This window comes from Petaurus breviceps, unplaced genomic scaffold (assembly GCF_028583685.1).
Source record: "Petaurus breviceps papuanus isolate PSGF00001 unplaced genomic scaffold, PetGlider_PUasm1.0 208, whole genome shotgun sequence".
NCBI lineage: Eukaryota > Metazoa > Chordata > Mammalia > Diprotodontia > Petauridae > Petaurus > Petaurus breviceps.
In genome coordinates, this window is record NW_027185852.1 from 23,887,193 (window position 1) to 23,899,554 (window position 12,362).

The window sequence follows — 12,362 nt, forward strand, 5'->3', positions numbered from 1 at the left end:
CCTCTGCTCGGGCAGGTGAGTTTTGACACAGTGCGGGACTGACATTTCTCCCAATTAAATTTCACGTTCCTGGTAAATTTGCTTCTTTTATAACCTTAAGAAAAGTACATTTGAAGATTTGATTTATTGACTTCCTTGAATTAATGAGAACAGCCAGACTTGGGTGTTTTGTAGGCTTCATGTCTTCTGTTACCTCTTCACTTTTCTCTTTCAGCGCTCCCCGGAATACACCAATTGCCGATATCTATGCAAATTATGCTTAGTTCATATTGAAAATATCCAGGGAGCACATAAGCACATAAAAGAGAAACGGCATAAGAAAAACATCACGGTAAGTTTTTTTGTTTGTTTCTTAAATTTTCATGTCAAAAAAAGAATGTCCCGTTCAAGTTTTTAATGAAAGTGCTGATAAACTCACCTTCCACTCTCTAAAATCTGAATGTTTAACTAGGAGCAGCAGTCCATGGGTTGGCCTGATCACTCCTTATGTCACGTGGTCAGGGAGGAGGACCTGCATAGGAGCAGGGGGCTCCTCTTCCAGGCTGGGGGGGGGGTCACCAGATTTAAAAGGGTGTGAAGGGATGAGCTGATGGCCTTTGTTTTGTGTTGGCCACAGCTGCTGCTTCCATGTGGGTAAACTTGGTGCCTGCTTTTTGGGGGTAGACTTTGTGTGCCTTTGGGTAGTAATTTAGTATAGGTAACTGTTTTTAAAAAAGATTTGGCTCTGAATTTTCCTCCTTACTTCAAGCGGTACCTCTGACGTACCTCATTAGCAATGTACTAGGTACTTACTGCTTTTTGTATTTGATTTCCATGACTACCCAACAGACTATTCAGAACATGTCATGTAACATTATTTTTCTTTCATTCGTTCATTTATTCATTCATCTGAACCTGTCATCACTCAACACTATGAGAGCAGAGATCTATTAAAAACACCAGATCCAATGATCCCTGGCTCGCTCTTTCCATGTCTCTCCCAACAACTGGACCATTGGCTCATCCCACTGAATTTTCCACCTCCCAGTCAGCTGTTTGTGGTCCTGTGGGATCCAGTCTACACAAAGCATTATGTGTAGGTGAAAATGATTTTGTTAAAGTATTCTTGCATCATCTTCTCATTAAACATGCTGCTAATATGCCCTCTTGGTTGAACCCTTTAAGAAGAAAGGCGGGCCTGCAAACCTAGGTGCTTGGCCAAGAAGCATACCTAATTGGGAAGTGCAGATATACCCAAGGACGTTTAAAGAAGGGAATTATCTTGCTTCCCTGGCTTTAGAGTTCCCAAGGCTAGGTGAGCTCCATCTTTAGCCAAGCTTTCGTTACAGAGAGAATTTTAGTTTAACAATGAACTAACCTCTGGGGGTGGGCTGCCTGGAGGTAGGACTAGCAGATGGGAGCTTTGTCGCAAGCACTGTGGGACCATTTCTCTCCTCCTGGATCATACCTAAAGTGAGTCATGGTCAGTCTCATTCACCTTAAGCTCTTTGGCTCGATTCAGTTTTGGAACTTCTCTTAGGGCTAGGCTCAGCCTGAGAAAAGCTAGCTGCCATTTAGGAGTGCCTCAGATGGTATCACTAAGAACCACGTGGCGATCCGTTGTGTTGAGGCAGAGTGTGTGACGCTGCCCCAACCAGAGTTATTTCATCATGGTGCCATTATGGTGGGGCCTGCTTCTAACACACTGATGCCAGCTAGCTACCTGAGGCGCCCACCATTGGTGGTCAGCGATGATCCGAGGGAGTGTTGGCGCCTTTCCCCATGCCATTAATGCCCCGAGCTTGTCTGCTTATCTTCGCCACATTGCTCATTGCTCATATATAAACACTCCTATGAAACTAACCGCTTCCCTGCCTCCCCCGTGTTGTTCTGCTTGCCATGAGGAGACTGGACTAGATGGTCTCTAAGGTCCTTTCCAGCGTGAAATCCCAGAGTCCCTTGGCTTCAGAGGGGATATGCTTATTGAGGGTTTTCAGAAAAGTGTGCCTTTTTCCCCTGTCCCTCGGGACTGGGGCATCTCATTGGCAGCTGGATTATGTCAAAATTGCAATACAGGACATTAAGCTGCAATGGAAACAAGATCTTCTCTTATCTGTAGCACAAACACCAGCTTCATTGCACCTGCTCTGCCCAGTAGTTTGAGGCAAAACGTGAGGCATTCTGATGTCATTCTGTGCAGTAGGAATTTCTTTTATGAACCATGTACATTTTTTTCTGTGTGCTGATTCTCTCCTGACTGCTCGAACCAACGGCCTTTCCCTTTCCCTTGCTGCCGCTTCTGGCCTTTCTTGACTTCCTTAGCTTCTCTGACCCTTCCTTCTCTTGACTCTCCTACTTTATCTGACTGATCTAAACTCTCATCAGACACATCCTCCTCGCTGCTCCCTAACTGCACGCCTCTGTGGCGGTGTCCTGGACCCTCTGTTCATGTTCTCTCTCTCATCCTCCTCCCAGGCTCCTGACTGTCTGCTGGACAGTACTCCCTGGACTCCCCATCATCCTCTTAAACAAAACACATGCAGAACAGAGCCCGTACTCCCTCCCAAACCCATTCCTCCCCCCACTTCCCCATCTCTGTGATTGGTTCCACCATCCCTGGGGTCACCCAGACCAGAGCCCTTAGAGTTCCTAACTCTCCCTGTCCCCCCATTCCCTGTGACCAGCTTTCCAGGTCTTATTCATGCTGCCTCTACAAAATCTCTTCCATCTGTCCTCTTCATTCCATTCTTAGACCTCTACCCTAATTTGGACCCTCCTCAAATTAGCGCAGTCCCTCTTAATTGGTTTCTCTAAATCAGGTCTATTCCCTTTCTGGAGGCAGCTAGGTGGTTCAGTGAATGGAGCATTGGGATTGGAGTCAGGAAGACCTGAGTTCAAATCTTCGCCTCAGATACTTACTAGTTGTGTGACCCTAGGCAAGTCACTTAATCTCTGCTTGCCTCAGTTTCCTCAACTGTAAAATGAGGGTCTCACAGGGTTGTTGTGAGGATCAAATAAGATGTTTGTAAAGTTCTTAGCATAGTACCTGGCACATAGGTGCTAGATAAGTGCTTATTCCCTTCCCTTCTGTTCTGAGCTGTCCTCCAGATAGCTGCTAGATTGATATTCCTAAAGCACACATCTGACCATGCAACCCTGCCCCCACTCTCGAGTGCTTAACGTCGTGCTGTTGCCTCTCAAATAAAATAGGACTTTCTTACCTTGGCATTTCCTCTGGCTCTCACTCACCTTTCTGGTTTTCTGCTTTGGATCCCTCTGTACAGAGGCCTCCTTCTGCTCAGGCCTACTGTGTGGTTCCTTGGGTCTGTTGCCTTCTGTGTCTGGAATGCCCTGTCTCCTCTGCCTGGACCTTTATGAGCCCCTGCTTCTCTCAGAGCTCTGCTCAGTCTCCTCCTCTGGGAGGCCTTCCTGGATTCCTCCCTAATGCCTCTGACCTTCTCCCTCTTTAAGTTATTACAGTCATATATGTACATGTTGCCTCTTCTTGCTAGATCTTAAGCTTAATAGGTGCTGGGTAGGTGCCTAGTCAATATTTTTCATAGCATTCGAAATAGGATTTAGAGCTGGAAGGGTCCTTACGCAGAGAATCTAGTCCAGGCCCCTCGCCCTAATAGCTGAGAACACTGAGGCCTGCAGATTAAGTGACTGGCTCCAAGTCACAGAGCTAGCAGGTGATAAGACAGGATCCATAGCTGGTGCTTAGCCGAAGGCCTTGCACGCAGTAGGCACTCCGTAAATGTTTGCTGAACTGAAGCCCAGGCCCTCTGATTCCAAGCTCAGGGGCCTCTAGGCTGCTCGTGCTGTCACCTGTATACATAACTTCACCTTGTCATTTTTTGTCCCATGATAGGAAAAACAGGAAGAAAATGAACTCCGAGCCCTGCCACCCCCTTCCCCTGCCCAGCTGGCTGCTTTGAGCTCCACCCTCATGCAAGCAGCCAAAGAACAAGGGATTTCTGACACTGACTTTGGGTTCCGGCAGGAGATTGTGACTGAAATGGAAAAGGTTGTCCAGCAGCGCCTGCCAGGTACAGAGGGTCACCACCAGCACCATCATCCTCAGCCAGGGTTTTCTTTTCTTATATAGAGCCTTTCATCTTCTTCCGTTTTCTCTATCTTAGAAGAAGGTTTTTATTTACATTTTTACTTTAAAAGGTAGTTTTTCTCTGCCTTTCAGGGACTCGTCTGAAAGCAATATTTTTGTATTGTTTTAGAAACAGCAGTGAAGAGCTGGTCATTGTAAGTTTCTGTTTTACAAAGGGACCAGGGAGAATTGAGGTAAATAAGTGTGCAACAGCTAGAAGGCACCCCTGCCTCACCAGCAGGTGGCCTCAGGATTGGAGCTGTAAGATGACGCTTTTTCTCCATAAGCTCCTCCTCTCCAGACAGACCACATAACCCTTCTTTATACCTTGAGAAGGAGCCCTTTGTGAGTTGCTGTGATTGTGAGGCTGTCCAGACTTAGCTAGACTGACCCTTGGGCAGCCTCGTTTAGCAGGACATGCCAGAGATGGCAGCCGTCAAAAACCCAGAGTCACATCCACACCACACCACGCCTCGGTGAGTGAGGTGTTAATGGAGGCCACTTCTGACTGAGAATGAAAGGAACACAAGAGGGGCCATTGCTGATGAGTCCAGAGATGGATGATGGATTAGATTCTGATTGGGAAAGAAGTGTTTTGTTATCATTGTAATTTCTACTTAGCTAGTGGGTTCAAGTGTTTCCCACCTCCAGTGGTTGGGGATCACTGGATCCTAGGAGCTCAGTGTAGGCAGAGTGGCATTGGCACATTTGGTATTCCTCCTTCACTGTGGTGCACCTCGGGGGCCTTAGGACCCTGCAGTGGCATGGGGAAGCTCTGGTCAGTCTTGCCAGTCTGTAGGGCTTTGGATGTAGGCCCACATGGCTGATGTCTGAGAAAATCAGTCTCATTAAGTTTGGGAGGCTCATCATCAAAACATTTGCCAGAAGGTGATGATTGTTTTTGGTCATAGCAACTCATGAAAAAATCTTCTGAGACCTGGAAGGATTGAGCTTGACATAAGGAGGGCAGTGCACTTACAGACATATTCACGGATCTTAGAAATAGGAAGGGTTTTCCTAATAGGTGACCCTTTTGTCCTAGTTCTTGAAGACAGGCCTTATAAAAATGTAAAAGAGAAAATTACCTGTACCTCTTTTGTTTAGCCAGATCATTTTCAAACGTTTGATAACAAGTCAAGCTTTTCTACATCAAGAAGAGACTGAGATAAAATCAAGGTTTAGGGAGAACTCTCTCTCGCCTTTCCAAAACTAATTGTTGTTAACTCTACCCTTAGCCATAGGAGAGGCCGCCCCATTTATCCTTAGGCTCCTAAATGCATGTTGTCTTTCAGACTAGTCCCGTTGAGATTAACTTGGAGGTGGCCTGGCCAGCCCCCTTTTCTCCCATTTGCCTTTCTTCTAAAATAGAAGCGCAGCCACGACGCCCAAGAAGACCCCAGGGGCAGTCATCAGTATTCGTGGTTCTTAATGACTCAGCTGCTCTTCAGCACTGAACAGCTCATCCACACTGAGTCTTCATGGCTTTTCTTCTAGCCCAGATATGCTGTTTCCTTATGTGTAGTAAATAGTCTCTGAACCGTGTGGTCAGAACATCACTGGTTTGTAGCCAAGTTTGCATTTGTAAGGATAAGCTTTCCATTCTCTCCAAGTTAAATTGTTAATGAAAATAAAATTAAAGTCTGAGATTTGATGCTAAGCTGCCTTTGCCTCAGTAGCTGAAACATAGAATTACTTGGTCTTGTTGCTAGTCAGAGTTCACCTGTTAGAGAAGGGGAAAAACAGAAGGAGGTATGTCTGTGGTTCATTTGCTGTAATTTCTTTAGGGAACCATCATCTTGTGTGTCTTATGCCTAATGCACTTCTCTTGTCTTCCAGACTGTTCGCTTAGGCTGTATGGCTCCTCTCTGACTAGGTTTGCTTTTAAAAGCAGTGATGTTAATATAGATGTAAAATTTCCATCCAAGGTAAGTAGTCATAATAGTACCCTGTCAATGGTCCTCTGAACTTAGTATCTTCGCGTCGCTTTTGTTTGGTGAAATTTCCCCCAAAGTAGGAGGACTGTAGCCTCTTTAGGCCTGAGTCCTGCAAGTTGTTGTTAGTGCAGATGCTTCTAAGCAGGAGGGGGCTGAATGGGTGCCCCCCCTTCTTCTGGAGGCTGACCATTATGATCATAATAGCAACAGGTCACCATTCGAAAGAGGACTCCAAGCTTGACAAAAAGCTTTCTTGCCAACAAAGCTGTGGGAGTTGGGTTAGACTCTTAGCCTTTTGGACCTACAGAGGAGGGCCAAAGAGGTAAGTGGCTGACCCACTGACCCTCAGAAGTGTCCTTTGGCAGCTGGAGTCTCCTCTTACGCCTCCCGACCACCAAGTGCAGGCCTTTTGATGCTCTGCCTCACTGCCGGGCCTATGTCCAGGGAATGGATTTTTTTTAATCATTTGTATACATGGATCTTGAATCAGATTTGTTGAGTCATAAAATGTACCTTTTTGAAGTTTGGTTTGGGCATGACTTAAATATGTCACAGTTTCTGTTCTGGTGGAGTCATCTCTCTCATTAACGGCAGTATTATAAATATTAAACATTAAGACTCTGACGAGCTTATTGTTTGAAACAGATTTTGGTGGTAAGGCTCCTGGACAGTCTGCTGGTGGTTCCCCACCCCAGATCCTTCCCCACAAGCACTCAGAGCATGTACTGGCCCCTTTACTTTTACAACACAATTGTAACATCAGCTCTCTCTCTAAGGACTCACAAGTCCTTGTAAGGGTGCCTAACTGCTGAGCCCACATCATTTGCTAAACTGTACATCTGCGATTGAGACGGTAAATAAAAACATAAAGCACATTGATTTTCTTTTCATCTCTATAATTTTAAATTAAAATAATGACAGTAATTTTGTATTAAAATGCCCTTTCGAGGGGCTCAGTTCACTCTGATGTTTTGCCGTTTGGCCTGTACGCCTGTATTGATTCACCTTATAATTTTTTTAGATGAGTCACCCAGATGTTCTGATTCAGGTGCTTGACATATTAAAAAACTGTGGTAAGTTTCTTTTTTAATTGGCACTTTCCAAAGAAGGGTGTGTTAGGATATTTTCAGTTTAAATTGCTTATGTATCTAACAAAATTAAAATTCATATCCCTAGCACATTTGAGTCATTGGATAGATAAAACATTTATTTCTTTCAGTGTGCTTATCCTGGGATTTAAATAGTAGCTATGCTAGCTCTTGAAAAGATTATTTGCAATCTCAAAAAGTCAAAAGTAAGTATAATCAAAGCAGTTATATTAAAAGTTGTGGTCGATTTGGGGTTTTTGTTTGTTTATTTTGAATATTGTCAAAGCAGAAATCCTTATGCCAAAAAAGATAACTAGTTCTAATCATGAAAAGAGAGACTTTGAAAGGGGTAGAGGTGCTAATACAGAAAATACATTTTTCTGTAAATGTGCAGATGTTTTATAGCCCCAAATTTAACCAAGTTTAGTCTTTCACTGAAAACATAATCTTGCACACACAATAAACCTGTCTTATCTTTCTGATTTGCTCTGGCTTGCAGGAAGACCGTTAAAGTTGGTCAGGAATCTGTTTCCAAGGAAGACTTTATATACTAATTAGACAGTCTTTGTCTTTGTGTGCCCAGAGCTCAGCACACATTGTCCCAAAGCAAACTGTGAGTGTCCGGTTACTCTCTCGTTCAGCTCTTCCCGGGACACTGGAGCCTCTCAGTCAATCAGACAACATGTATTGTCCGTTGGACATTTATCAAGTGCCTCTTATGCACCCTAGCCGGTGCTGGATGTTATGGACATAGAGCCAGAGAGTGAGACAAGCCTTGTTCACAAGGAGCTCCTCCTGAGAGCTCTTGTGTTCATTTTGATGTTGAAATGGAAAAATATTTTCAGTGACTTCCTATTTTTCAGATTTTGATTTACTGTGTTTTCTTTAATTTGCTTTAAGTGCTTAGTAAAAAAAGATGGGCATTTGGCGCAGGGGTCGCCTTTCTAAAGCCCCCCTCCAGGCTCTGCATCTTCCTGGCTCTCTCTTGTTCTTTGCCACTGTCTGCCCACCATCACCCCAGTCACTTGCACGATTCTACACATCTTGCTTCCCTCCAACTTCATGCCATTATCTTTAATAATAAAATAATAATAATGATAGAAATGACTCAGAGGGGAAGTCCTACAGATATTCCCATTTTATAGTTGAGGAAACAGGCACCAATAGTTTAAGACCCACAGTTTGAAACAGGATTCAAGCCCAGGTCTCTTGGCCCCAGGTCCAGTATTTTTTCTCCCCTACAACAAACACATTCCCTTTACTTTTTAGATTTTATCTTCCTTTTAGCTATTTTTTAGTTTTCTGGAAAAATCAAGAGGATTTTGCTCTCATCATTTTGATATGAACTTTGATGACTTACAGAGCAATGTTTAAAATGTAGGAGGCAGATTGTAAGTACCTGAACGGACCTGTTTTATTCTTAGACTCAGTAGCATGTGTGCTTGTATTCTGTACTGAGGTACAGATATATAAAGGCATATCACATGTCATTAGTCCAGGCTTCTCCCAGTTTATTCTGACCAGGACTGGGTATCTTCTGGAAATTGAAAATAAGATCGCCAAGTCACCCATTTTGCATATTTGGTGCATTGGGTCTATAGTGGAGGGTTGAAGGAAGGAGGTAGACCGACCCTCAACATCCTCTTTTGTCCTAGGTCTATTATTGGTGGCACTGGACGTGGGTCTGTGCAACAGCAAGAATAGTAACAGAAGAGCAGTGTTAGCAACCTTTTGTTTGCATGCCGATTGGAAAGCCTAAACTCTTAACCCATTCATTATAGGTAGTCACCATAGCACTCTTGTGGGCTCAGTTCTTGCCAGAGAACACTCTTAACAAAATAGAGGACACTTTGATCCTTTATGGACATGGGTTCTTTAAAAAAAAAATTGATGAGAATTTCTGCAGTGTTTCCAGTCTATCCATACTTATATAGCAGGTGCGTAGATAAAGGGGATAGTCTTCCAATACCAATAATGAAAAAGAGAGAAATAACATGAGATTTTAGAAGGAATATGTTATTTAAATTGTTGATGACACAGCTTACATTTGTTTGTTTTTCTTTATCAGCATTATACTCAGAGGTGGAGTCTGACTTTCATGCCAAAGTTCCTGTTGTCTTTTGCAAAGATGTGAAGAGGTTGGTTGTGATGATGATAGAGAAAAAAATAGGAATTGGTTTTTCTTTTCAACTAAAGGAACAATATAGTGAATAAGCAAGAAAGTCTCCCTTTTGGGTCTCTGAACTGTTCTCTCTGAAAGAAATAATGTGCTTAACAAAAAGATGTGCTTCTAGATGGAGTGGTCTGTTTTTAAAGTATATGTGTAAATTATCAGCCTGGCATTAGCTGAAACTTTAGTGGGTTCTTTGACCTTCTTGTAAGGCATTGATAGGTTAACCTGCCATATTGAAAACTGAAATTGAAATAAGTATTAAAAAACAAACCCAAACTCAGAATAGTAATCCTAAGTGATCACTGTGAGCAGAGTGGGATGGTAGTAAGGACAAAGGTGCCCAAATACTGTCCTCTTGAATGAAGTCTTCACTAACCCTACTCCCACTCCGACTTTTGTTTCACAGCCTCTCCCATTGTGGTTGAAAATAATTTGTGGTCTCTTATATACTTCTTAAAGAAAGTACCAGGTAACTTCCTAAAAGTCTGATTTGTAGGGGCAAAGAGTTTTACTTCCATTGTGGCCAAGAGACTGTTCCTAAGAATAATTCAATTCAGCAACTGTTTTTAAGTACCTCATTGTACTGGTCCCTGTGCTAGAAACTGGGGGTTCAAAGATGAAAAAGACCCAGTTCTTGCCTTCAAGGAGGTGGGGAAATGTAACAGATGTGCACACAAGTGAGCCTGGGGGAAAGTAGAAGGGAGTGATAGCAAAGACTGGGACTGTAGAAGATAAACTGCGAGGGGGAGAAAGGCTAGAACATGCAATAAATTGTGATGACAGAGAAGTAGTTTTTTTAATAGAAGTGATTTTACACATATGTATGTGTATGCATATGTATGGAGAGAGGGAGAGATAGCCAGTAGGTAGATTCAGAAAGATTAAAGATGAAAGACAGAGGAAATGAACAATAGACCAATATCCTTTCCAAATCTGAGATCATCTTTTTGTGTTTTCCCTGGGGCTCTGCTGCTGATGGGGGCTTTGGCCAAGTCACTGGACCTCTCTGGGCCTAAATTTCCTCATCTCTAAAATAACAGGTTTGAACTCAGTGATTGCTCAGGTTGCTTCCAGCGATGAAGCTCTAAAGATACCATTTAAACCACCACCCAAATTTATGGCTCATGTTAACATGATCCGCAGATGAGTATTTGTTGAAAGTTTGCCCAGGCAAGATGACAGTAAAGTAAGGCCTCGGTACAGATCAGGTTGGTAATAGAAAGGGCTTCCTTCATTTGGGGTGCACGTTTTTCATCTTTGTGTCTCTCCTCGGTGCCTAGACCCAGGGCCTTTGCTCTTAGTGAATGTTTACTTTTGGGGGAATTTCTTAGACTTTGAAATGTTGTGAGTTTAGAAGGATAGCTATAGGTTTTGGTGGGATGATAGACTGTCCAAGATGTTAGTGATTTAAATGAAGTTTCTTTCTTTTTTCTTGACAGTGGTTTAATCTGTAAGGTGAGCGCTGGAAATGATGTGGCATGCCTCACAACTGATTTGCTTGCTGCTCTTGGCAAGCTAGAGCCTGTCCTAACCCCCTTGGTGTTAGCTTTTCGCTACTGGGCTAGGGTAAGTGGAATCTAGGAGAAAATACTTCACTTTGAGAATTTACCAGGATTTTTCTTGCACTAACATGGCAGCTAAAGTTCTCTGCTGCCTCTCTGTGGCATGGGGGTGAACTGTCCTGGGTTCTTGAAATCTCTGCCAATGGAATGTACATCCCACTAGACTGGAAAAGTCTTCAAGGAAAAGCCCAACAAAAAGAATTCTTGGTGAAAATCTTAAGGTAAAGGACAGGTCAATCATCAGGTAATGAGCTCTGTTGGCAACAGCAGCTTCTTTAAGTGTCTTCTGAGGCTGTGGGCTCAGAGTCATTAGAAGCAGATCCCTGACTGCTCATTGGCTCTGAACATGACACATTAACATCATTTCTGCCTTACTGCCTTTTTATTCATTTTGTTCAGCATTTCCCATTTATATTTTAATTTGGTTTGAGTGGCCCATGGCAAATTTTGACACCTTTCTCCTGGCGTGCAGGTCCCCCCCAACCACGTGTGTAGAGTAGACCTCTGGCTGAGCCTGGGTGTGAATCTTTGAAGAATATAGTCTGCAGTGCAGCTTGCCTTAGAAAGCTGTCAGCTTAGGCCCTTCTTTCGTATCTTAATAAACATTAATTCTCTTTGAGCTCTCATACCTGTCACCATCGTTTACATACTCCAGCCAAATTTCCCTCACTTTTCAGTCTCCACTCTCCCTTTACAATCACCCTCAAAACAGAACCTGGTCCCTGTTTCCCTAGGGTACTTCATTGAATCTTCCCTCAGCCTTTGACACTGAATTTCTTTTTTCTTTGATTTCCCTCAAGGAATGTGTGCTTTGAGGGGCCCTGGTAGAGCTTTGAAAGGCTGTTGTTCACCTTGTTTGGATCATGACAAGGACATCCTTGCCTCTTGTGTTACTTGAAATGGGCTATCATTTCATAGCTTTTATTCTCCCAATTTATTGTCAATAACTTTGTTGGTTGTTGTTTTAATTATGCTGCCTGGCCTCTGGGGAATATTTTTCCCTCTTCAATCTTCCGAACTGTTTTTACACATCTAGTGAAGTATATGCAGCTTCTTTTAATTTAAGCCCCCAAAAGCTAGAATAGAATTTATTCCTGTGCCTAACACTGTCAGATTACAATTAATCCACTGTTTACTGTACATTCTAGGATCTCATGAATCTGATCACTTATCACATCCTGGCAATCTCATTGTCAGAGTAGCTGCACTCTCCCGACTTCTGGTAGGGGATGGAAGTCTCTAGATAAAGTTCCCTTTATCTCTAGGTGGGAAGTCTTCTTATCTCAAGCTAATCAGAGTCTGGGGAGTTGGTTACCTATCGGACCATCACTGTTTACTGCTGAACCAAGAGCTGTTGGCATCTGAAAGAGACTCTCATTGTGGGAGTCTTCTCTTAGTCTGCTCTCCTTGTTAGAGGTTCTGGTCCCATTTAGAACCATCGCCTGAGAGCAGAATCCAGAACTTTGGCTCCTGCTCAGGTTCAGGATAAATGCGCTCTGCACGTGTGAGAGCCCATCAGAG

At 43.3% G+C, this 12,362-nt stretch overlaps 1 protein-coding gene across 5 annotated transcripts in view; it reads left to right on the forward strand.

Annotated features, from left to right (window-relative positions):
- The window catches only part of LOC138165342 (terminal uridylyltransferase 4-like), a 63,173-nt gene that overhangs the window by 22,652 nt on the left and 28,159 nt on the right, over nt 1–12,362 (forward strand). For 4 of the 5 annotated variants that reach the window (XM_069093565.1, XM_069093567.1, XM_069093566.1 and 1 more), the window contains exons 5-11: nt 215–331; nt 923–1,075; nt 3,851–4,028; nt 5,921–6,009; nt 7,040–7,091; nt 9,175–9,244; nt 10,719–10,845. In XM_069093565.1, coding sequence (XP_068949666.1) covers nt 215–331; nt 923–1,075; nt 3,851–4,028; nt 5,921–6,009; nt 7,040–7,091; nt 9,175–9,244; nt 10,719–10,845 — 786 coding nt within the window. The remainder of the gene's footprint in view (nt 1–214; nt 332–922; nt 1,076–3,850; nt 4,029–5,920; nt 6,010–7,039; nt 7,092–9,174; nt 9,245–10,718; nt 10,846–12,362) is intronic. The other variant, XM_069093569.1, reaches the window with a different exon arrangement.